The 26,474-nt window shown below is 44.6% G+C and overlaps 2 protein-coding genes across 4 annotated transcripts in view; both read right to left on the bottom strand.

The window, feature by feature from the left end:
- CDH17 (cadherin 17) overlaps positions 1–14,394 on the bottom strand; it is a 128,739-nt gene extending 114,345 nt beyond the window's left edge. Inside the window, exon 1 of one of the 2 annotated variants that reach the window (XM_059166023.1) lies at positions 14,044–14,394. In XM_059166023.1, the coding sequence (XP_059022006.1) occupies positions 14,044–14,053 (10 nt within the window). In that variant the 5' untranslated portion in view covers positions 14,054–14,394. Of the gene's footprint in view, positions 1–12,953; positions 13,084–14,043 lie in introns of those variants that run through there. The other variant, XM_059166027.1, reaches the window with a different exon arrangement.
- An 8,383-nt stretch (positions 14,395–22,777) lies between these two features.
- Positions 22,778–26,474, bottom strand: part of GEM (GTP binding protein overexpressed in skeletal muscle) — a 38,178-nt gene continuing 34,481 nt past the window's right edge. For both annotated transcript variants that reach the window (XM_059166021.1, XM_059166020.1), the window contains exons 4-5: positions 26,030–26,234; positions 22,778–24,402 (exon numbers count right to left, since the gene is read on the bottom strand). In XM_059166021.1, the coding sequence (XP_059022004.1) occupies positions 24,125–24,402; positions 26,030–26,234 (483 nt within the window). In that variant the 3' untranslated portion in view covers positions 22,778–24,124. The remainder of the gene's footprint in view (positions 24,403–26,029; positions 26,235–26,474) is intronic.

The raw sequence follows: 26,474 nt of genomic DNA, 5'->3' as shown, positions 1-26,474 counted from the left end.
CCTCTAGGTTTACAGGGACTTCCAAAACACAGCTCCACAGGGCTGAGGCACGGCAAACTAAATCAGAAGATGAAAACTGAACTGTATTGTTTGTATGCTGTTCATCCTTGAGAAGAAAGGATCGCTCCATTTTTGGAAGCTGGGAGACCAGCCATGGAGTTTCAAACACTGAGCTCTTCCTACCTCCAGGAGATGTGTCAGGTCCCCAGGTCTAGGTCAACACTGCTCAAAGTGTGGTGAGAAGACGTGCTGTCTTCTGAGGAGCTGGAGCCAGGCCCCATTCTGACACCAAGGCAGAGCCTCCGAGGTCAGGGCCCTGAGATGTCTAAAACCCCCTGGGGGTCTGAAGTCCAACTCACGGTCTGCACTGCCCTTACCCCAAGGGTCGTGCTGGATCACTATGTTCCACAGGAGGGCAGAGAGTCATTGATGCGTGCAGGTAAGAAGTAGAAATGATGTGCTATAAAATGGAATTGGAGTTCCAGAGCTTGTGGAGGAGATGGGGCTCCTGCAGGGCGATCCAGCCTTCTGCCATGCCACTCCACAGGCCGGCAGACTTCACTGTGGGTTTGGTTTCATGGGTATCCGCAGAGGCAGGATGCTCAGAGATTTGGGGAGCCATATGAAGAGCCCTGTGCTGATCCTGAAGTCAGGGAAGAAGAATAGAGAAGAGGGCATCTCAGGAACCCACCCAGAGTGTCAGCCCAATACACAGTGGGGGCCTGGGTGGCTCAGTTGGTTAAGCATCTGCCTTTGGCTCAGGTCATGATTCTAGGGTCGTAGGATCGAGTCCTACAGTGGGCTCCCTGCTCGGTGGGGAGTCTGCTTCTCCCTTTCCCTCTGCCTCTCCCACCTGCTCATGCTCACTTGCTCTCTTTTGCTCTCAAATAAACAAATAAAATCTCCAAAAAGAATGTTTTAAACTTTTTAAAAATTAAAAAAAAAAAAAAGAACAATAGTGATAAAAGTAGCCATTCCCTTAAAGCCAGCTCTTCTGACCTGAAATCCTGTGGTGTCATGAATAGTCCAAAGGAGTGGAGGTCTCCCCAAAAAGACCAGCCCTGCTGAGGAAGTCCTAGGCTAAGATTTAATTTTCCTTTAAAAAATAAAGAAATGTGTCATTCCTCATATCTCAGCATCACAGAGAAATGTGTACCCATCACACAGATAGTCTATCCACCAAAATTCATAAGCTGTATTTCTGCTTGTTTCACTCAAGCTGTGAGTTTATGAAAGAATTATTCAGGTCTGATTCCTAGCTTCCCGGCATGAACTTGGGAAGTTCAAATCCACCGCAGCTCAGCACTGGCACATACGTGTCTCCGTGCCTTTGTCATAAGGTGGGTCTAATTTACACATTGAAGAAAAGACTGAACTTACTCGTAATACAAGTACAGAGTTATTTTTATTAGCAGATGAGAGCATCTCCCAAATCACTCTGTGGAACATGAACTCTGTCTGTAAAATGCTCCAGAGTGGTCTTGGGCAAATGGTGTGAGAAACATCACACACTCTGGTCCCCCAGACCTGGTGAGATTCACAGTGCAGTATCAACAGCTCTGAGAAAGTTTTCAGTGAGAAAAGGAGTGGGCATTTACTGTTTGGCCTGCCCAGTACCCCTCCCCCACTCTCATAACAACATTCTAGTTTACCTTTGGGGAAACACTCCTTCCCTCTCACTTGCCCTACCCCAAGCCTACATTTCATGCGGTCTTGTTTATTGCAACCATTCAGTGACCATGCTGCCTCACGTTCAACACACACACACATACACACATGCAAGATTGTTGGAGCGGAGACATATTCTTGACTTCCAGAGATTTTGCCCTCCCAATTTTCCCTTAATTTCTTTTTTTTTAAAAAGATTTTATTTATTTACTTAACAGAGATCACAAGGAGGCAGAGAGGCAGGCAGAGAGGAAGGGTAGCAGGCTCCCTACTGAGCAGAGAGCCCAATTCAGGGCTTGATCCCCGGACCCTGAGATCATGACCTGAGCCGAAGGCAGAGGGTTTATCCCACGAGCCACTCAGGTGCCCCTTCCCTTAATTGCTATAAACTATCTAGAACTACTCCCATTATTAGCCTATCTCAGTTTCTGTTGCTTGCCACCAATGAACCCTAGATGATGCCAGAGACCTATTTTCCACACACAAAAACATGAAGTTGGAAACTCATCTTACACCATATACAAAAATTAAGTCAAAATAGATCAAAGACCTCTAGAAGACTAGATCAAAGAAACTCTAGAAGGAAAGCCTTCCGAGCATTAGCTTCAGCAATGACTTCTTAGCTACAAAACCAAAAGCATAAGCAATGAAAAGAAAAATTAGATTTCATCAAAATTAAAAATGTTTCTGCAGCAAATGACGCTATAAAGTGAGAAGGCAGCCCACAGACGGGGAGAAAGGGGGTGTTATGCCCGAGTTGTCATGTCTGAGAGACCACCAAGGAGCCAACACCAATGTAAACACACGAGGGTTTATTCAGCAAGCTTAAGCTTGGGCCCAAGTATACCTGACACAGCGGAGTAGGAACTTGGCCCCTGAACCAGATTACAGTCAGAGTTTTTAAAGGCAGAGCAGGGGTGTCAGTAGGTGATTGGGCCACATACTACTAGTCCTATGTTCCTGTTTTTTCTTTTTTTCTTTCTGACATGATCTATTACAATGTCAAACCATGTTGTTCCTGTTTTTCCCTTTTTCATTCTGACATGATCTATTATAACGTCAAGCCATGTTATTCCTGACATGAGTCATTACAATGATAAGCCATCCTATTCCTGATTGATCATTGTGTTTGCTTCAGTCAGTCTTCCTGGAGCAAGGGGTCATTTACCAGTCCCGGAGACCTAAGATGGCTGCCGGGGCCAAGATGGCTGTACTTATGTCAAGGCTAGACTTGGGATGGGTACAGTCTGTTTTTCTTGGCCTCCACATTTCCCCCTCTCAGAGGAACCTAAGGAAGGACCCAATCAGGGGTCCTAGTTGGCCTCAGTAATAAGGTCCAGCGGTTGGTATTGTCTGAGTATCATGAGCTGAACTGTACTGACTTTGTCTTTGACAAAAGTAACTAATCTATTGATAATGCAGGGCCCAAAGGTAAGGAGGAGAAGGGGGATAATGAGGGTTACTTTTCATGCCCCGCACTGGTGTAAGAAGAGGGCATAGTATAAGTGACATTAGTGGGGTACATGAGAGCAGCATAGTCTCAGCTTTAGGGGATTGTCCTGTCCAGCTGGCTCTTCCATTCTGGAACAAAGTCCTTGAGAACAGCATGTGGGTCAGCTGGCCAGACGTAGGTGCAGTGGACCCAGGGAGTAATCCCGTTGACCTTGAGAGCAATGGAAGTGGTCAGGATCACAATGTAGGGTCCCTTCCAGTGAAGCTCTAAGTCTTCTACTTGGCGGCAGTGCATCCAAATCAAGTGCCCGGGTTGGTAAGGATGTGGTTCCAGCTCCATCTCCATCTCAGTGTAGGCAGTTAGGATCCCTGCATGGGCTAGATGACTGTAATGCCTGCAGTGACTGGAGTACAGACTGATCAGTCATCGTTAAGGAGGAGGGCCTGATACCCTGTCACTCTGGTGTTTGTCATCCACTGGTCTGGTGGAGTCCGGAGAAGGCCCTCGATAACGTGTGTGGTGGTCAAGATGAGATTTTTTTTTAAAGATTTTATTTATTTATTTGACAGAGAGAGATTACAAGTAGGCAGAGAGGCAGGCAGAGAGAGAGAGGAGGAAGCAGGCTCCCTGCTGAGCAGAGAGCCCGATGTGGGACTCAATCCCAGGACCCTGAGATCATGACCCGAGCCGAAGGCAGTGGCTTAACCCACTGAGCCACCCAGGCACCCCTCAAGATGAGATTTTGACCCAAAGTCAATTTACTTGCATCCTTGACCAGGAAGGTCATGGCAGCAATTATGCAGAGGCAAGGGGGAACCCAGCTGCTACTGGATCTAATTTCTTGCTAAGATAGGCTACTGGCCATTGCCAGGGCTCCAGAGTCTGAGACAAAACTCCTTTGGCCACCCCTGCCTCTTCATTCACATACAAGTGGAAGGGCTGGTAACATCTGGGATGGCCAATGCTGGGGCACTCAGTAAGGCCTTTGTAATTTCCAAAATGCTCATTATATCTGGGGCTGATTGACGGGCAAAAGTAAGATCGTCTAAATGAGCTATCGTGCAACTTCTCTGAAGTTTACTTCAAGTTGTCTAGCTTAGGTAAACAAACATTTAAAAACACTCAAATTTAGAATTTAACACCCATAAAGCTGTGTTATTAAGACATAATTTTTCTCTCTAAAATAACCCTCATTTCCAGAGATAGCCAAATCAGGACTAATTTATTTGAAAAACAAGTCCAGTTTTAACAAACTTGGCCTAATTATTTACATAAGCTCAGCAAGAACAGTGAGTGTGATCATATAGACCTTTTAGAATCTGCTTTGCTGGAACTTCTTACAAGGAACCTCTAGGTTGAACTTTTAATAGCTCTCCAGGCCAAAAGCCAAGCCACATACTTGCATCAGACATGCCTGCAATACCTGTTGATTTGGGTGAATTACTCTCCCTGAGGTACCCAAAGTATCCTGAGGCTCTGCACCTACCAGGGAGTGACATCCTTTACTCACCTGGTGAGGCTGCTGGGAACTCTGTAAGCAAGGTATCAGGCCAACAGTTCCAAAGGGCTTTACGACTCCAGGTTTCAAAACATCAACTTTAGAAGAGAGGAGTCAAGATGGTGAAGTAGCAGGCTGAGACTACTTCAGCTAGCAGGAGATCAGCTAGATAGCTTATCTAAAGATTGCAACACCTACAAATCCAACGGGAGATCGAAGAGAAGAAGAACAGCAATTCTAGAAACAGAAAATCAACCACTTTCTGAAAGGTAGGACTTGCGGAGAAGTGAATCCAAAGCGACAGGAAAATAGACCACAGCGGGAGGGGCCGGCTCCCAGCAAGCGGCGGAGCAATGGAGCACAAAATCAGTTTCAAAATCAAAAGTCTTTTGATTTTCAAAATCAAAAGTCTGTTCCGCTGAGGGACATCACACAAAAGGCTAAACCGGGGTGAAGCCCATGCAGGGTCAGCGTGGCCTCAGGTCCCACAGGGTCACAGAAGGATCGGGGCTGTCTGAGTGTCGCAGAGCTTGCAGGTATTAGAACGGGGAAGCCGGCTACAGAAACAGAGCCGAGGAGTGAGCTCTCAGCTCCGGGTTACCTTGAATTGGTCGCAGGCTTGATGAGCTCAGAGCACGGCCAGAAGCCAGGGAGACGGGAGTAATTGGACGCTGTTCTCTGAGGGCACACTGAGGAGTGGGGCCCCAGGCTCTTGGCTCCTCCAGGCCAGAGACCAGGAGGCCGCCATTTTCATTCCCGTCCTCTGGAACTCTACGGAAAGCGCTCAGGGAACAAAAGCTCCTGAAAGCAAACCCAAGTGGATTACTCAGCTGGGCCCCTGGTAAAGGCGGTGCAATTCCACCTGGGGCAAAGACATTTGTGAATCACTACAACAGGCCCCTCCCCCAGATCAACAAGAAATCCAGCCAGTACCAAGTTCACCTACCAAGGAGTGCAGTTTCAATACCAAGGAGAGCAGCAGAATTCCAGAGGAGGAGAAAGCAAAGCACGGAACTCATGGCTTTCTCCCCATGATTCTTTAGTCTTGCAGTTAATTTAATTTTTTTTCTTTTTCAATTTTTTTTTCTCTTCTTCTGCTAAATTTTTTTTAACTTTTACCCTTTTCTTTTTTAATGTTTTTTAACTAGTTTACCTAATATATATATATTTTTTCTTTTTAAATTTTTTCTTTATTTGTTTTTTTTTTAATTGTTTCTTTTCTTTTCTTTTCTTTTTTTCTTCTCTTTCTGAACCTCTTTTTATCCCCTTTCACCCCCCTCACGATTTGGGATCTCTTCTGATTTGATTAAAGCATATTTTCCTGGGGTTGTTGCCACCCTTTTAGTATTTCACTTGCTCCTTCATATACTCTTATTTGGACAAAATGAGAAGGCAGAAAAACTCACCACAAAAAAAAGAACAAGAGGCAGTACTGAAGGCTAGGGACCTAATCAATACAGACATTGGTAATATGTCAGGTCTAGAGTTCAGAATGAGGATTCTTAAGGTTCTAGCTGGGCACATAAAAGGCATGGAAGATATTAGAGAAACCTCTCAGGAGATATAAAAGCCCTTTCTGGAGAAATAAAAGAACTAAAATCTAACCAAGTTGAAATAAAAAAAGCTATTAATGAGGTGCAATAAAAAATGGAGCCTCTCACTGCTAGGATAAATGAGGCAGAAGAAAGAATTAGCGATATAGAAGACCAAATGACAGAGAATAAAGAAGCTGAGCAAAAGAGGGACAAACAGCTACTGGACCACGAGGGGAGAATTCGAGAGATAAGTGACACCATAAGATGAAACAACATTAGAATAATTGGGATTCCAGAAGAAGAAGAAAGAGAGAGGGGAGCAGAAGGTATATTGGAGAGAATTCTTGGAGAGAATTTCCCCAATATGGCAAAGGGAACAAGCATCAAAATCCAGGAGGTTCAGAGAATGCCCCTCAAAATCAATAAGAATAGGTCCACACCCCTTCACCTAATAGTAAAATTTACAAGTCTTAGTGACAAAGAGAAAATCCTGAAAGCAGCCCGGGAAAAGAAGTATTTAACATAGAATGGTAAAATATTAGATTGGCAGCAGACTTATCCACAGAGACCTGGCCGGCCAGAAAGAACTGGCATGATATATTCAGAGCACTAAATGAGAAAAACATGCAGCCAAGAATACTATACACAGCTAGGCTATCATTGAAAATAGAAGGAGAGATTAAAAGCTTCCAGGACAAACAAAAACTGAAAGAGTTTGCAAACACCAAACCAGCTCTACAGGAAATATTGAAAGGGGTCCCTAAGCAAAGAGAGAGCCTAAGAGTAGTAGATTAGAAAGAGACAATATACAGTAACAGTCACCTTACAGGCAATACAATGGCACTAAATTCACATCTCTCAATTGTTACCCTGAATGTTAATGGGCTAAATGCCCCAATCAAAAGACACAGGGTATCAGAATGGATAAAAAAAAAAAAACCCATCTATATGTTGCCTACAAGAAACTCATTTCAAACCCGAAGACACCTCCAGATTTAAAGTGAGGGGGTGGAAAAGAATTTACCATGCTAACGGACATCAGAAGAAAGCAGGAGTGGCAATCCTTATATCAGATCAATTAGATTTTAAGCCAAAGACTATAATAAAAGATGAGGAAGTCACTATATCGTACTCAAAGGATCTGTCCAACAAGAAGATCTAACAATTTTAAATATCTATGCCCCTAACATGGGAGCAGCCAACTATATAAACCAATTAATAACAAAATCAAAGAAACACATCAACAATAATACAATAATAGTAAGGGACTTTAACACTCCCCTCACTGATATGGACAGATCATCCAAGCAAAAGATCAACAAGGAAATAAAGGCCTTAAATGACACACTGGACCAGATGGACATCACAGATATATTCAGAACATTCCATCCCAAATCAACAGAATACACTTTCTTCTCTAGTGCACATGGAACATTCTCCAGAATAGATCACATCCTCGGTCCTAAATCAGGTCTCAACTAGTATCAAAAGATTGGGATCATTCCCTGCACATTTTCAGACCACAATTCTCTGAAGCTAGAACTCAGTCACAAGAGGAAATTTGGAAAGAACCCAAATACATGGAGACTAAACAGCATCCTTCTAAAGAATGAATGGGTCAACCCATTGAAAGAAGAATTGAAACCCACTGAAAGAAGAATTTTCCATGAAAAAATTCATGGAAACAAATGATAATGAAAACACAATGGTTCAAAATCTGTGAAACACAACAAAGGCAGTCCTGAGAGGAAAATATATAGCGGTACAAGCCTTTCTCAAGAAACAAGAATGGTCTCAGGTACACAACCTAACCCTACACCTAAAGGAGCTGGAGAAAGAACAAGAAAGAAATCCTAAGCCCAGCAGGAGAAGAGAAATTATAAAGATCAAAGCAGAAATCAATGAAATAGAAACCAAAAAAACAATAGAACAAATCAATGAATCGAGAAGCTGGTTGTTTGAAAGAATTAATAAGATTGATAAACCCCTGGCCAGACTTATCAAAAAGAAAAGAGAAAGGACCCAAATAAATAAAATCATGGATGAAAGAGGAGAGATCACAACTAACAACAAAGAAATACAGACAATTATAAGAACATACTATGAGCAACTCTACGCCAACAAATTTGACAATCTGGAAGAAATGGATGCATTCCTAGAGACATATAAACTACCACAACTGAACCAGGAAGAAATTGAAAGCCTGAACAGACCCATAACCAGTAAGGAGATTGAAACAGTCATCAAAAATCTCCAAACAAACAAAAGCCCAGGGCCAGACGGCTTCCCGGGGGAATTCTACCAAACATTTAAAGAACTAATCTTTATTCCCCTGAAACTGTTCCAAAAAATAGAAATGGAAAGAAAACTTCCAAACTCATTTTATGAGACCAGCATCACCTTGATCCCAAAACCAGACAAGGATCCCATCAAAAAAGAGAACTACAGACCAATATCCTTGATGAACACAGATGTGAAAATTCTCACTGAAATACTAGCCAATAGGATCCAACAGTACATTAAAAGGATTATTCACCACGACCAAGTGGGATTTATTCCAGGGCTGCAAGGTTGGTTCAACATCCGCAAACCAATCAATGTGATACAACACATCAATAAAAGAAAGAACAAGAACCATATGATACTCTCAATAGATGTTGAAAAAGCATTTGACAAAGTACAGCATCCCTTCCTGATCAAAACTCTTCAAAGCGTAAGGATAGAGGGCACATACCTCAATATCATCAAAGCCATCTATGAAAAACCCACCGCAAATATCATTCTCAATGGAGAAAAACTGAAAGCTTTTCCACTAAGGTCAGGAACACAGCAGGGATGTCCATTATCACCACTGCTATTCAACATAGTACTAGAAGTCCTAGCCTCAGCAATCAGACAACAAAAGGAAATTAAAGGCATCCAAATCGGCAAAGAAGAAGTCAAACTACCACTCTTCACAGATGATATGATACTATATGTGGAAAACCCAAAAGACTCCACTCCAAAAGTGCTAGAACTTGTACAGAAATTCGGTAAAGTGTCAGGATATAAAATCAATGCACAGAAATCAGTTGCATTTCTCTACACCAACAACAAGACAGAAGAAAGAGAAATTAAGGAGTCAATCCCATTTACAATTGCACCCCAAACCATAAGATACCTAGGAATAAACCTAACCAAAGAGGCTAAGAATCTATACTCAGAAAACTATAAAGTACTCATGAAAGAAATTGAGGAAGACACAAAGAAATGGAAAAATGTTCCATGCTCCTGAATTGGAAGAAGAAATATTGTGAAAATGTCTGTGCTACCTAAAGCAATCTACACATTTAATGCAATTCCTATCAAAGTACCATCCATTTTTTTCAAAGAAATGGAACAAATAATGCTAAAATTTATATGGAACCAGAAAAGACCTCAAATAGCCAAAGGAATATTGAAAAAGAAAGCCAAAGTTGGTGGCATCACAACTCCGGACTTCAAGCTCTATCACAAAGCTGTCATCATCAAGACAGCATGGTCCTGGCACAAAAACAGACACATAGATCAATGGAACAGAATAGAGAGCCCAGAAATAGACCCTCAACTCTATGGTCAACTAATCTTTGACAAAGCAGGAAAGAATGTCCAATGGAAAAAAGACAGCCTCTTCAATAAATGGTGTTGGGAAAATTGGACAGCCACATGCAGAAAAATGAAATTGGACCATTTCCTTACACCACACACAAAAATAGGCTCAAAATGGATGAAGGACCTCAATGTGAGAAAGGAATCCATCCAAATCCTTGAGGAGAACACAGGCAGCAACCTCTTCGACCTCAGCCGCAGCAACATCTTCCTAGGAACATCGCCAAAGGCAAGGGAAGCAAGGGCAAAAATGAACTATTGGGATTTTATCAAGATCAAAAGCTTTTGCACAGCAAAGGAAACAGTTAACAAAACCAAAAGACAACTGACAGAATGGGAGAAGATGTTTGCAAACGACATATCAGATAAAGGGCTAGTGTCCAAAATCTATAAAGAACTTAGCAAACTCAACAGCCAAAGAACAAATAATCCAATCAAGAAATGGGCAGAGGACATGAACAGACATTTCTGCAAAGAAGACATCCAGATGGCCAACAGACACATGAAAAAGTGCTCCATATCACTCAGCTTCAGGGAAATACAAATCAAAACCACAATGAGATATCACCTCACACCAGTCAGAATGGCTAAAATTAACAAGTCAGGAAATGACAGATGCTGGCGAGGATGCAGAGAAAGGGGAACCCTCCTACACTGTTGGTGGGAATGCAAGCTGGTGCAGCCACTCTGGAAAACAGCATGGAGGTTCCTCAAAGTGTTGAAAATAGAATTACCCTATGACCCAGCAATTGCACTACTGGGTATTTACCCTAAAGATACAAACGTAGTGATCCAAAGGGGCATGTGCCGAATATTTATAGCAGCAATGTCTACAACAGCCAAACTATGGAAGGAACCTAGATGTCCATCAACAGATGAATGGATCAAGAAGATGTGGTATATATACACAATGGAATACTATGCAGCCATCAAAAGAAATGAAATCTTGCCATTTGCGACAACATGGATGGAACTAGAGCGTATCATGCTTAGCGAAATAAGTCAAGCAGAGAAAGACAACTATCATATGATCTCCCTGATATGAGGAAGTGGGGATGCAACATGGGGGCTTAAGTGGGTAGGAGAAGAATCAATGAAACAAGATGGGATTGGGAGGGAGACAAACCATAAGTGACTCTTAATCTCACAAAACAAACTGAGTGTTGCTGGGGGGAGGGGGGTTAGGAGAAGGGGGGTGGGGTTATGGACATTGGGGAGGGTATGTGCTATGGTAAGTGCTGTGAAGTGTATAAACCTGGTGATTCACAGACCTGTACCCCTGGAGATAAAAATATATTATATGTTTATAAAAAATTTAAAAAAATTTTTTAAAAAGTCAACCTTAGTTCCTTAAAGCTGTCTGGTCATATCTGAGTCTTTTCAAATATGACATTCCAGTCAAAGCCTTGGTAAAATAACCAGTGTTTCCAATGCTGTCCTGTTACAAGGACAACAGACTCTTATTGAACTTATGCAAATGACGGATTGCCATGGAAGAAAGAATACTTGCTGAGACCTTTTGGTTTCAGAGGGTTCAGATAGAAAGAAAAGTTGAATGCCTTGATTTGTTTACAAATGAATACTTTTACGTATCTTTAAGTTACAGATAACTTAAGAAAAAGTTTTCCTAGTCTGGAGGAGTAAACGTTACAGAACCAGTAATGCTTAAAATAAGACAAAACGTTAAGAGACACTACATTACAATCTTTCAGTTCATCTAGTTCCATGTTACTAATTCTGGTTTATTCCGAATGCAGCTTTAAAACAATTACAAATGACAAAAACTCAGAATAGATATGGTTAAATTACCAGGTAATAACCCTATCAAAACATTAGAACTTTAGGAAATGTATAGAACCTCTAGAGTAGTTACAGCATTTACCCAAATGTAACCCAAGGTTTATCATTGGTTTAGTAGTACTCCCTGAGTTACTGAGCATAGCAAGGAAAAGCCTTATGAGTCAAAGAGACCTAATTTACAACTCTGGGCAGGCAAAGAGAAAACCATTTATAGATCAATTAACCTAAGAAAACTTTGCCCTTTTAAACAGAGAGAAAACCAGCTTTTTTTCTTTCTTTTTTTTTTTTTAATACCAGTGTCTTTCCTTTTTATTCTTAAGCATGCAGTCTTAGATAGTGGGTTTACTGGATTTCTCTCTCATCATGAATGATGTCACAAAGGAAGGGGGATCGTTCAGATGCTGTCCTGCTTGCATACCTCGCGGGAACTTAGGAACATCTTAGCTAGGTCTGTCCATATAAGCCCTGGATCAGGCTGCTCTGTGGAATAGATGACCATTATGCCATATGATGCCCCGCGAGACCCAGGGTGCAGCCCACTCAGACTCAGTAGCTGAAGCGGTGGAGCCATACAGACAGATTCACAGTCAGGCACTCTTCAGATTCAAACAGGTTGTACACTCCCCCCCCCACACACACACACCCCGGTATCCCTGGCTAGTGGAAAGTGATCAGTCTCCCCTTCCATTCTTTACGATTGGGTCTGGCTCAAACAGTGGCCCTGGGGCTGCTTTTCTTCTCTTTTAAGCCTTCAACAAAATGCATTTCCCTTCCTTAAATCTTACTTACGTATCTCTTACTTTCCTACATACAGAGTTGCTTCCTTTATTTCCATCAGCCTTACATTTAGCAGAATTTTGTACTTTTAGAAACACTTTAACCTCTAGTCAGTTATTAACCAATTGTGAACGGTTATAACAGAATTCTTTAGATGCCAATTTATGAATCAGTTAAGCACAAAGATGTTTACCAACAGATTTAAATATTCTTAGTTTCTTTGCTGTAAGAAGTCAAAAGCACAAACCTATGTTCGGTAATCAATGGCTTAGTATTTTATCCTCTTTGGAAAAGACCTAGATGTCCAACAAATTTAATTCCATTTGTCATCCAAGCAAAACTTTAAACTTTCAGGTTACCAAAGACCTTGAAAGCGATCTCAGCAATTACCCATTAAAACTTTGAGACAGAGAATTAACCATCAGTTTAGTCATCTCTTTGCTAACAGATTTTAACAAACAACATGAGCTTATTTGACCTCCAGTAGACTTTGAAGTTTCCTGTTTACTGCTGATAACTTAAAAGACATATAACTTAACTTAGTTCAAATACTGATTTACGTTCCACCTGGGCCCACTCCACTTTGAATGTTTACCTGAGACACGGGTGGGAAGATCTGGAGTGGGCGGTGTTAGGTCCAGGGGTGCTCTTCTTGCTCCTTGACAGTGAAGAGAGAAGGAGCCGTGGTGCGGGAAGCACCAAGGATGGTCTAGAGGCCAGTTATGCAGGCCCCAAGCACGCAGGTGCAGAAACAGAAGGGGGAGACAGAAGAACAAAGCACTGCCAGAAGGCAGAGAAACGATTCCTGGTTTTAGAGCTCATCAACTCCAACAGAGGAGCAGACGCCATGTTTTCCCATCAGCAAGGGGGAAGGGGTATGGCAGTCCATGTCTGGCCAGAGAAAAGAGGGAATATTCCCAAAACAAAGGGAGTTTCGGCAGCTGCTTGGGAATATTCCTTATGGAGTTAGACCAGTCTCGAGTTAGACCAGCCCTAGTTGGCTCCAGTTATAGCCATCCATTAACACAAGAAATGAGTAAGGGAGAAGCCCCACATCTATTAGGAGGAACAGAGAGATGAAAGTCAGAGTCCCCTTACTCTCTGCTTGCCCCATTTCTTCAAACACAACAAACAACACAACAGATAACAAAAAGACAGGACAACCGCAGACCCAGTGGCCCTCCTGAGGCCATCCAACATTAAAGGATGGCCATTCAGACGTGCAGAAATTCCGAAATTTTCCCTTTTGGACTTTTGTGCTCAGGTAATGAGCTCTTTCCCTAACACCTGAGAACCGGTCAGTCATCAGAGACAGAGCAGTTGTCTGTGTTTGTCGCATCACGTCCTCAGTCCACAACAAGACAAATACACTTACGACAATTAACAAAAACACACTCACAAAGACATATGATCCGGCGCGGCTGCAAAGACAAAACTGGAAGGAAGTTAAGCCCCGACCGCAACAGCAGCTGGGCCTCCAGGCAGGGCCCGACTGCAACGGCAGCCAGGCCTCCAGACAGGAGCAAAGAGATGTCTCCCCAAGACACCCAGTCAACAGCCCGCCACGCGTCCGCTTGAGCCAGTGTCGACTCCCGTACTCAGATTTGGAATTCCTACAGGTAAAAATGCAGATTGGAGCTCCTGAAAGGTATGAGCACAAATAGGTAAAAAACGAGTGCACTCACCAGCTGGCATAAGATCCTCCGGGTTGGGGTCCTAAGAGTCTTCCAGATCTCGGTGGGACCTCCAAGTGTTATGACCAAGTTTTCACGCCCGAGAGACCACCAAGGAGCCAACACCAAAATAAACACATGAGGGTTTATTCAGCAAGCTTAAGCTTGGGCCCAAGTATACCCGAATCAGCGGAGTAGGAACTTGGACCCAGACCCAGATTACAGTCAGAGTTTTTAAAGGCAGAGCAGGAGGGCACCTGGGTGGCTCAGTGGGTTAAAGCCTCTGCCTTCAACTCAGGTCATGATCCCAGGGCCCCGCATCGGGCTCTCTGCTCAGCAGGGGACCTGCTTCCCTTCCTCTCTTCTATGCCTGCCTTTCTGCCTACTTGTGATCTCTGTCTTAAAAAAACTTAAATAAATAAATAAATAAATAAATAAATAAATAAATAAAGGCAGAGCAGGGGTGTCAGTAGGTGATTGGGCCATGACTACTAGTCCTATGTTCCTGTTTTTTTCTTTTTTTTCTTTCTGACATAATCTATTACAATGTCAAACCATGTTGTTCCTATTTTTCCCTTTTTCTTTCTGACATTGTAAGGTTTTATAGGCGAGATAAACATGACACCAGGCAAGGTGGGCACAAGGCAAGATTTATTAAAGGGATGCCTTTAAAGTTTCAGGCCTCAGGAGAGGGGGAGCCAGGAAAGTCGCGCTGGGAGGAGGTGGGCACCCTCGGGCAAGGTTCCTTGACTCCTGAAAGAGGAGTGGGGGAAGTCGCACGGGGAGGGAGTTGGTGGGGGTCTTTTATTGGGCCAAGGCAGGGCATGGGCTCACATCCATATATGATAGGGTATTTGGTGATTGGAGGGTATGGGGTGAGGGTCCTGATACTTCTGTTTCCTGCATAGGTATCCGGTTACCTATGGAGACGTGACCTGGGCAAACATCCTTTTGGCGGGAGAGTCAAGGTTTAAGGAAAGCGGGGGAGGGGGCTGGAAGATGGCGGGCCCCGGCGGTCACCCGGAGGTGATTTCTATTGTTCCTCCTGCACTCCCGGAGCCCACCGACCCAAGAGACATGATCTATTATAACATCAAGCCATGTTATTCCTGACATGAGTCATTACAACGATAAGCCATCCCATTCCTGATTGATCATTGTGTTTGCTCCAGTCAGTCTTCCTGGAGCGAGGGGTCATTTACCAGTCCCAGAGACCTAAGATGGCTTCCCGGGGCCAAGATCGCTGTACATATGTCAAGGCTAGACTTGGGGTGGCCTGTTTTTCTTGGCCTCCACAGGGGCATGGCATGGCATTGCACATGTGGACAGGTGCTCAGCTAGAGAAAATGAAAAGATTCTGGGGATGGGTGGCAGTGATGGTCACACACCAATGTGAATATACTTTATGCCACCGAACTACACTTAAAAGTGATTAGAATGGTCAATTTCACCTTGTGTTATTTTCCATCCCAATAAAAAAAGAAGCCTATTTCATTTCCTAGAAGCAAATTTCCCCTGGATGTATGTGGCCTGGAATTCTCCCTTTCCCCAGAACTCACAAGACCACCACAGAAAGCAAAGTTCCCAGAGAACATAATTGGGGAAAGGTTGGCACGTCACAGTATGGCTGGACTTCCGAGGATAAAATCCCGTGGTGGAGAATGGCAAGGGTGTCCCCTAACACAGGGAAGAAATAGTGGGCCAGTCTTCTAGGGAAGGAAGATGGCCTCATGTCAGGAAACTAGGATGGAGAAGGAAAGCTTTCAGTGGCAGGCCACAGAGGAGGCATCTGCTTCTCCAGGTCTTGAGATCAAGAAGATATCCGTGAGTCAGTTCCCAAGCGGGAGAACTTAGAGGAACCCTCTTTTGGAGGCAGACACCGAAGGCTGGAAACAAGACAGCCAGGCAGAGGCCTGAGATAACGCGCCCCAGCACAAACTCCCAAGACTGGGGCTACTTACCCCCACCATTCTAGACTACTGTTTACGTGCAGAACTCGGGTTGCTTAGCAACCTCAGAACTTAAAAAAAGCTTTTTGAAATTTTAGCCTGTTCTCAGCAGCTAAGTGGATCTCCTTTGTCAGGGAGTTAGGGCCCCCTTTTGCCCGGGGGATCCAGGCAGAATTACTCACCAGAATGGCACTGAGACTGCCCAACGGAAAGATGGTAATTTAGGATACCTGTGGTAGAACAGTCTCTTGTTAAATAGCCCCTCCCTCGCTCCAGGCTTCCTCCTAAAACTCATCTCTGAAGACTCTTGGTTTTCAATTGAATAAAGAAAATAATAAAACACAGCTAAGAGCTTTGGAGCTTTCATCACGGGCCGGCAACTGGACTTTGTGTGCATTTTCCCATTTCCTGTTAAACAAACAACAATTAAGAAGTAGATAAATTTTTAATTCGTTTATTCCATTTCTTCGTCCAGTTGAAAAACCTAAGCCTACGGAAGATTAAGTTACTTGTCCAGTTTACCCAGCTGGGAATAGACGGAGCCAGGATTGAAACCCAGGCAACCGGATTCCAGAACCCACCCTTTTCTTGCCCACTTCACCCCGTCTTTCCAGCCACTGGTGCACAGGGCTGCGCATTCTGCCTCTTCCCGCTCGTACACAAAGGAGGTGGATTCTTTGTGTCCACTTCCGTCTTCTTTCTTATACACATGAAGACAATCAGAAGCACCCGTGAAACCCTCAAGTCCCATTTATCTGTTGGATGGAGCTTTTATCCACATAAAAGCAGGGGAACGGACAAGGACACGATCAACCCAATCTTTTTATGAGTCAAACATCCTCATCTTCAACACCTAAAGTAGCATTTCTCATTGCCCAGTGTCTGTACAGAAAGTCTCAAAGACACGATTAAGGAAATCAAATTAACAGTTCTCTTCCTTTGCTGCCAGAAGAGAGAGCACTGGCATTTCCCCAACCACTAATGTTTTTTAACTGGGTTCATACATTCCAAGAGACGGTGATCAGGGCCAGTCCAATATATCAGCAGAGTAGGCGAGTGTCTGTAGGCTGGGATCCAAGAGGTAAGTAAGCCTGTGGGAGGGCAGTGAGAGACCCACCTACTTCAAAAGACCTTTCCCCGTGCGAGTCACACTGTAATTCTCCCTCAAACATTGTCAAAGTAACTGATGGGCAAACAAGTCCTAATGCCACCTCATACGTGCACAACACTTTAATAACCCTGTGGAGATTTGAATATTCTTTAGGATTAAAAATCCCTTTTACTTAGCACATTTTGTCATCTTAAAAACCCTGTGAGGCTGATAATCACTTTTCTTATTTTGTATGTGAGGATTTAAAGCACTAGTCATTAGCAAGGCCAGGGCTAGAACCCAAGCCTTTAACTCCAAGGCGCAGGAAGATATTTAGACTTACCAACACAATTCCTCTTACACAATTCCTTCATCCACTGGAAGCCTGAGCCTAAGCCAAGTATGTTTTGATAGGTGTCCTGAGAAGAGCCAACTCTGGTTTGAAAAGACCAATCCAGCCCTAACCCGGAACCCGAAGACTGATAAAATGCTAATAAAGGCAGATGCCTGGGGGAGGAGGACCTGCCTCTCTTTCTGTCTGCACCTGCCTTGACTCCCCATGCGGCCACTCGAGGCCTGCTGTGCTGTGTGCCTCGTCCAGGATGTGTGCGAAGCTCTGTTCCAATTTCTCTTGTGCTCTGTTTCTGAACTGTGGCTCCCTACCAGGCATCCTATACTCCACTTACCAAATGTTAACTTAAAAAGTGGTAACAATTAGCACCAGCATCCTTATCCACACTAACCTGGGCTGTGGCTCAGAGAATCAGTTCAAATGGGCCCCTCTCCCAGCACTACTTAGCTCACTCGCGTTGCATATTCATGGCCATTCACATCTGGAAGACATCTGGAGGGCCTGGTTTCACTTATTCCCCCCCCCCCACCACCACCCATACTCCCACCCCCCCTCACCCCCACCCCCAACCTAGGCTCAGAACTATTTCTGCCCAGTCATCCCTCAGATAACCCTAGCCCCCCACGCTGCTATTTCCAAATCGTAGAACACATCCTGGCCAGTTGCCAGCTCCATCTCATAATCAAATAGATGAATCACAGGGCGATTTCCTTTGGACTTTTTAAATAGGATTTCCACTCCTACCTCATGGCCTTCTCTGTTCTGACGTTAACCAAAAAAAAAAAAAAAAAAGAAAAGAAATGACTGCTTTTAAGTACATCTGATAATGGGTTTTTTCAGTCCTGTAAAACCTGACTGATGGCGGGCATTGTACTCACAACCCTGTGCCTTACCCATTTTCTGTTATTTGCACACTTGCTCCTCATTTGCGTCTTTTGGTACGCCTGGTAAGGCAGCCTCTGTCAACGCTCCCAAGCGGGCTATAATTCCCTCAACAGATTTTTATTTTCAAACCCCTGCCATCTGTACTATGAGTACTCCCTGCCTTTAAATGGGGCTGGAGTAAATGTGGACGGGTGTGTGCACGCGCGCGCATGTGCAAACCCATCCACGTGCATCGTAGGCCTGGTTGCATACATTTGTCTGTGTATGCATATGTATATAAGATTGCAAATGCCTCTCAAGAAAGCTCCTTCCAATACTTTCAAATCCCCCACAAGGTAGTGGGATTTCTCCAAGTCAAACAGCTGCCCTCAGGCTTCTGGGTGATACGGTAAGATATGGGGCACTTCTCACTCCCCCTTCATTTCCATGTTTGTAAAAGCTGACAGGGGTTAGCTTCTCTACTTCCATTCCAGTCATTAAAAACAGCACAGCGGAAGACACAGGCACATTTTTTTTGACTCAGTTGACTACGATCACCGCAAACTTAAGTGACAACTTGTCCTGAGTTTCCGAAACAACATGCACGTCTGGATTATTCCATGCCTTTGGCGGAGGCTACAATCAGTAAGAGGCCAGACAGCAGCCCTGTTTTGTGCATATACTGAAAAGTGGAGCAAGGTGAGTCTAGTGGATATTTGAAGTTTCTGTAATTGCAGTTACTCTTTAACTGTGAGATTCATCTTTCCCATCTTTGCCCCGTGAGCGCGCGCATACACACACACACACACACACCACGCACTCGCGTGCACACATGCGTGTCTCCATGCGCACACCCACGCAGAGCCACCTGCGCACCCAGCGGCAGTCCTGCGCTGAAAGCTTCCTGTCCTTGTTGGCGTACGTTTATCCCTAGCCTTATTGTAAGGAAAGCAGGAATGCCGCATTGCCTTCCTCATTTTCCCCCAAAGTTAGGCCGGACGAAGACTGATGGTTTAGGGTCTCTTGCTCCGTGACTGTTTTCCAGACAGTTGCAAAGTCAGAAGCCGCGCCCTGACTCCAGTGTCATCTTACTCCTGCGTTTGCACTCAGCTGACGTTCCCGCCCCCCTCGCCTCCTCCTCCCTTTTCTCCCTGGCGTCTGCACCTGTTAGTCTGGTGGGCATCAGGCCTCGCTGCTCTGTGAGCCCACCCCGCACAAAACCTGAACGCTGCCAGACCTGCGCTCTGGAAGCCCATCCGTGGACCTTCTGGGGGCTGCTTCTCCCCCGTCGCCGCGTCCTCCCTCTGCACACAGCGCATTTCCCTGTTCTGGTGGCTTCCTCCCCGAGCTCCTCACAGGGGCATCTCATGCCTTCTGGTTTCTGCCAGTCAGCTCTCCCTGGCCATGTCCCGAAGCAGTGCCGCTTGGCCTGTCGCATCCTTGTTTGGAAACATTCAAGAGCCAGCATGGTCTTGAACCAAGCCAAGCTCTCGGTCTGGAAATCGACATGTTCTGCACAGGCTCTCCGTCTTCGCTTGCAGATTGCTCACTTTGCACCTCCTGGACAGATGATAAATTAAGCGCCTTACATTTAATCCTCAAAATAATCCTTTGAGATGGGTATTATCCTTGTTTTCCAGATGAAGAAATTGAGGCTTACAGACGCTAAGTAAGTTGCCCTAAATAACCCAAAGGATTTTGTTTCCACGGGCTGCCCAGCTTACCCTAAACTTGGTGGCTTTAAAAACAACAAAATTGAATTCTCGTGCATTTCTGAAGGCTAAACATCTAAAATCATGATGTGGGCAGGGCCATACTCACTTGAAAGACATTAGGGGAGAATCCTTCCTTCCTTTTCTAGCTCCTGGTGGTCCTGGGGCATTCCCCGGTGCTCATTGGCTTACAGCTGTATCATTCCTATCTCCGCCCCACCTTCACACCTGCTTCTTCCCTGGGTGTCTTTTCTGTGTCCAAGTCTCTCCCTCTCTCTCTCTCTCTCTCCCCTTTGTGCGCTTATTGAATTGAGCCCCCCCCCCCCTCAGTCCAGAAAGACTTCATCTTGATATCCTTAACTAATCACATTTTACTGTGGAAATCTCAAATAGCCTTCAAGATGAAGCTCACTGCCACTTCCTCTAAGAAGATAGTCATGACTGTACCAGCCAAGCAAGGAATTCTTTCTCCCACCCAAGCTCCAACTCCCTTACTTGACATGTCTTTCCAGCTCCTTATCTTTTACAGCCTATTCTAGGTTTTTGCGCACTTGTCCCCCTTCATCACCGGGCCCACTTCCCACTCATATATCGCAACCCCCTTCTCACAGGAGCTCCATAGTTTTAGCCAAGTGAACTCATAATCAACCGCCTCTCCCTGCATTGAATAGATCATGTATTAGTGAGCAAAAATGGGGATGCTTAAAAACTTACTTTTTCCCAGTGTTCCCCCTTCCCCCAAAACGGAATTAAAAAAAAAAATTACTTTCCCACAGTGTATCATTTTAATCATTTTTTCCTCAGTTGAATCTGATCTAATGGCAGTGAATCCAGCCCCTTCCAGATATAATCCTCCCATTTTTCTTTTCAGTTTCTTCCTACTGTTACGCCACCTTCTTTAGCTTCTTGGGACAGCAAATAAACAATCTTGGGGGGGGGGGGCTCTGAGGACCCAGATAATGTCTTAGTATTATATTCCCAGCACCCAGTGGGGCTCAGGTGTCCAATACTGTTGAAGGATGCGAAAGGGAATGAAGGCATAAAGTCTTCATTAGAGTAGAAGTCCTCAGAGTTCTTGTAGGATGATAACCTTTGCAGGTCTCCACCATTCTCACCACAGTCCTGCGAAGCGGGTGTCGTTGTTCTTCCCACCTCACAGATGGGAAACTGAGGCTGAGGGGATAAGGTATTTCCCTCTGGTCACACATCTAAGTGACGAAACCAGAGTGAAACCCATCTGACTCAAGAGCCGCAGCTCTTCCTCAGAAAGCCTCTCAGACTAGAATACACCCCAGATTGTCCTGCCCCGGGCTCAGACTGAGGGAGCCCCCGTGTGACAATCCTCCACAGGCCCTTGAGCTTGAGAGTCTCGGCAGCTGTTGACTATTTGGCTGGGAGGGTCCAAAACAAGTGAGTAGGATGGTTGAATCTAGGAGGACAACAGCGTCAATAAAGAATGTGTGTATTTAGAAGGTATGTGTGTGTGTGGTATTCAGGGTGAGTGGTGTGGGATACATGTGCTGTATTTGCTGCATGTGCATGTTTATGTGCGTGCTGTGTGGAGGAGTGTGTGTGGTACGTGGTACGTGTGGGCTGTGGCTGTGGGTGGGGTCTGGGATGTGTGGTATGTGTGTGGTGCATGGCATATGGTGGGGGTATGGCATTGTGTGGAGTGTGTGTGCTCTGTGTGTGTGTGTGTGTGTGTGTGTGGTGGTGGTGGTGGTGGTGGTTCCAGGAGATGAAAAGAGCTGTGTCTATGGGAAAAACTTTGGGATACTGAAAGATGTGAAGGACTCCGAGTCACATCTGGACCCTACTCCAAGCCCAGACACATCTGAACTGGGACAAGCCACCTATCCCCCCGAACTTGTTTTAAAATGGCCTGTCCACTTCATGGGGCTGTTGGGAAAGTCTATTCAAGAAGAAACCAATAAAAGCCCAATATACACAAGGGACTGCATTGAAGAGTATAGGGATAAAGGGAAAAGGAAAGGATTTTAAGGGAATGATTCCATTCCTTTTGGGGGAAGGCAGACATATAAAAGTGACTTACGCAGAATGGAAGACGTATGACAAAACAGGTGTCTCTTGAGCTCTTTATGTTCGGCAGATTAAAAGATGTTCACCTCACAATCTTACAAGGTAGCTATTCGTCACAACCCCATTTTGCAGATGAAAAAAATGATGGTCATATAGGTTTCGCTTTTGCTCCAAAGACACAAGGATGTAAAATGGCAGCGATGCTGCCTGTGACACCTGACTGTTCACTCTTATCCTTTCCCTGTACTGCTTCATCGAGCGATTCAAAGAGGGAGAATGCAGAGATGGGTACCTGGCCTTCAATTTGGAAGAAGGAGGAAAGCAAGCCAGGAGAACCAGCCAGCAGAACTGAGTTGTAAGGCTGTTGCTTTCAGCAATATTCAAGGTCCCAGGGCTGTCACTACTAGCGTGTATCTGATTACAAACTCAGAAAACAGAGGGAGGGGAGGTCACGGAGGGTACACACAGGGGCCACTGATGTGAAAGGGAGACATCGGGTCGTTCCACTCCAGCAACAGGTCACACGCCGCCACGTGACAAAGGTCAAACCATAATAATACCAATGAGAATTTGGTTACAGCCTTGCCTGGCTAGATAGATCTCAGGCTGAAAATCACCAGTTTCCTTTTTTTTTTTTTCCCCCTAATCTTTATAATTTCCTCTAATGCTTTAGTCAAGCTTAGGACCATGAGACTTCATGGAGAAAAGGGCCATCTGTTAGGTCAGAAATTTGCCAAAGTAAAATATCAATCTGGCTTTTATTGTAACTTAGCATTTAGAGGGCCCCAAATATTCCAAATGTATTAGCCAAAAATAACTGCATTATTGTGAATCATGGTTCCAAAAGACAGACGTCAGAGATAGTCTTTGAAACAAGTAACAATGGGACTACCACCAATGAAAAGAAGATATAAAGTAACAGGTATGTTTCTGTAGAAGGTGCTTGGGCTAAAAGCAAATGGAAGGAATCATAATTGTCTTATTTGGGGAGGAGAAACATTTAAGAATGTCTTTTTCCCAAAGATTTTATTTCTTTCATTATAAGACATATAGGTAAAAATTTGCATATTCTGAAAAAGATAGAAAATGGTAATAAAATGGACATTTTTCCTATTAAGAAATATGTTCATAAATATGCTTTATCAAACGTTAAAATGGTTATTATTTTGCAAAATAACAATAAATAGAGCAGAGCTGTGGGATACAAGGGTCAACCCAAAGTACTGGAAGTTTCACGTTTTATGTTTTATAAAAATTGAGACCTTCAATTATATTTCAAAATTTGGCATTTTGCACTCAAAGTTGTCAATAACTCCGACTTTTAGAATATATTCATCATGGCCCAAGGCTTTAAAAACAATGAAACATAAAAGGTAGTTTGACCAAGTAGAATTTGCTTAAATAATTTTCCTCTAAACAAAAAACTGTAAGACACAGAAGCAAAGATATGATTTTTGATCCCCTACGTGGTACCTGTATCAGTTTCCAATTGTACAAATTTCTGGATCCCCAACTGTGGGTAGGAAACAAAAATTGTTGGCTAAGCTTTAGTTTCCAGCAAGGTCCATCATTTCTTTTCACAGCTTGATGGAGCAATGACAGTCACAATTATGTTGAGCCCGGTTCTACAATCTTAGCTCCACAAATAGAAGGTACAGAGAAAGAAATCCTCCCTCCTTTGGATAAATCCTTTGACCACTGTCCAGTATTTTGTCTGTGGCCCACTAGCCTCAAATTCATGTATCGGAACACTGGATAGAATTTTAATAATAAAAAGTTCTTGTTCTGAGCTTCAATTCTCTACTATCCAGAGGAGAAAGGAAACACATGTGAACCCCAAACACATCCTCTGAGTCTTGGGTGTTCAAGTAGCAAGGTCAGGCTTTTCCTGTAAATAAATACTGGTTTTACAAAGACCTTCCGTTTCCCATGCATTATGTTGCTCTTGAGGCCAACCAGTTAATTCCCAGCTACAATGGGGGAAGCTGTATCTAATAACACTGAAGATGCAATCTAATATAGATTATCAGTCCCAGTGGTGCTCTACGATGTCCATCAGGGGAACATCTGGGGTGACTCTGGGGGCCTAGAGCACAGAGAGGTCATGGCAGGATTTGGACTTGAGCTTGAAAGCCATATTCTTGTTGTTTTTGGCCACAATCTTGCCCCAGAAGCGCCGGGCTTTCCTGGGGATGCTCTCCCTCCTTTTCTGGTAAGCCAGCCGCCTCTCGTTCTTCTCCTTGCTGTCCCGCCGGAGGCGCACCTGCCGCACGATCCCCTCAAACAGCTCCTTCACATTGTGCTGGACGGCCGCTGAGGTCTCGATGAACTTGCAGTCAAACACCACAGCACACGCTCTCCCTTCTGGTGAGGAAAGGAGGGGAGAAGAGAGTCAGAGGAGCTCTGGGGTGCACGGCCGAGCTGGAGGACCCTTGACCTGAAGCTGTCACCAGGCAGCTCTAGGCCAGTCGGGCATGTGATGGTGACACATGTCCTCCTGGGGCACAGAGCGAGGCAGGATCACAGGAAGATTCCCGCAAGCAGGAGGAGGGGGGCGTTAGGGCTGGTCCACCACAAAGGCCCTGTGTGGAGGTCCAATTCCATCAGATACAGTAATGCTAACTCTAACAGTGAAAACCAGAACCCTCATTAATTGCACTTACAATATTACTTGAAAAAAACATTCTCCCTCCCAGAGAGATGAAGACACTGAGGTGGGAGTGATCTTTTAAAAATGTGAGAGAGTGGGGCGCCTGGGTGGCTCAGTTGGTTAAGTGTCTGCCTTGGGCTCAGGTCATGACCCCGGGGTTCTGGGATAAAGCCCCGCATCTGGACCAGGGAGCCTGCTTCTCCCTTTGCTGCTGCTGTACCTCCCTGCTTGTGCTCCCTCTCAAATAAATAAATCTTTAAAAAAAAAAAAAAATGTGGGGAAGTTCACACAGCCTGTAAGCAGCGGAAGTGAATCCAGGCCTGCTTCATCCTCACACTCAGATTCTTAACACTTTCTCCTGATTCGGTTTCCCCGAATTGACAAAGAATCCTACTATTTCACTTTGCTCCTTTAAAAAACAATGTTAAACCTCTAATGAGATATTTTGAAAAACTGTTGGTGATTTCACAGATGTACAGTTAGAGCAAACTGTATAAACAAGCTCTCCTGGGGCAGCCTCTATGTCAAACATTCCGTTGTGCTCACCGACCGTGTATCCAAGTTTGGTTAGAAAAAGATGATAAGCACAGACAGTCGTCTCCTACGAGTAAGACATGCCCAAGCCAGTTGTATACATTAGGTCTGCATCACGTTGCTTTCCTCCTAAGTGGGGCCTGGCAATACAGTGTTTTATTTTTTTACTCTTGTACCAAGAACCAAATCTGTATGAGGCCAATAAAATCTCAAGGACCCCGAAAGCACTTGGGGGCCCACCCAGCAAATAGGCGATATCCCAGAAGCATGAAAATGTCTATGTGACACCATCAGATTGATGGCGTTCGCTGAAACTTAGGAAGCAAGAGGTAGGTGCAGGAGGCTCTTTCTGGGGTCTCCAGGAACCAGAGGCAGCCAGAGTAGAATTCTTATTCTCAATGAAACTCCCACCGTTCCCCCACATCAGAGTTCCCATCTTTCTTGAAAAAAGACACTAACTACACTTTTATTGAACTCCTAAGAGTTCCCTAAAAAAAAAAAAAAAAAAAAAAAGGACAAGGAGAAAAGGTTGGGGAGTGCCAGCAGATCTCTGAGCATGATCTTTTCGCCAAGGGAATGGCAGGGAGGGGAAACAGGAGTCCGGCGAGCAGCCCGGACAAGGGGCCAAGGACAAGGGAGCGGCTGTCAGCACAGGGATGATCTGCTGGGAGTCATCTACACAAAACTCCGCGGAGCATTTCAGGAACTCCCTGGTTCCAGCTTCAGAAAAGATGAATAAGAGAGCGCCCAGGTGAAGGACAAGCAGGGGACCCCCAAGAGGTCTCTGTGGCGCTCACCAGCCCTCACCTGACACAGACACTTCCCGGCGCCGCACCAGGTCACTTTTGTTGCCCACCAAAATGATAGGAATGTCCTCGGTCTGCCGGGCCCTGCGGAGCTGGATTCGCAGCTCGGATGCCTTCTCGAAGCTGGCTCGGTCTGTGATGGAGTAGACGATCAGGTAGGCGTCCCCGACTTGCATGCAGTGGTCCTGGAGCCATTCGTTCTCCCCCTGATAAAATGAAAAGAAACTCCCTAAGCTTGGGGCGCGGGGGAGTGGAGGCTGTTGGAGATGAAGTGTCCTTAGTGAAGAAGCTATATGTGTATCCGAAAGTGTTCACTGTCCAATTCCTCCTACAGCTGGAGTTGATAAATTATACAGTGACTCTGCCAAACCACATTTCCAATCTCTCTGACCAAAAATGAGCCCTCTCTGACTTCTAACAACTCCCTATTGCCTTTCCCAACTGAC

Source organism: Mustela lutreola, chromosome 3 (genome assembly GCF_030435805.1).
Source record: "Mustela lutreola isolate mMusLut2 chromosome 3, mMusLut2.pri, whole genome shotgun sequence".
Taxonomy (NCBI): Eukaryota; Metazoa; Chordata; class Mammalia; order Carnivora; family Mustelidae; genus Mustela; species Mustela lutreola.
This window is presented reverse-complemented; position numbering and strand designations above follow the sequence as displayed.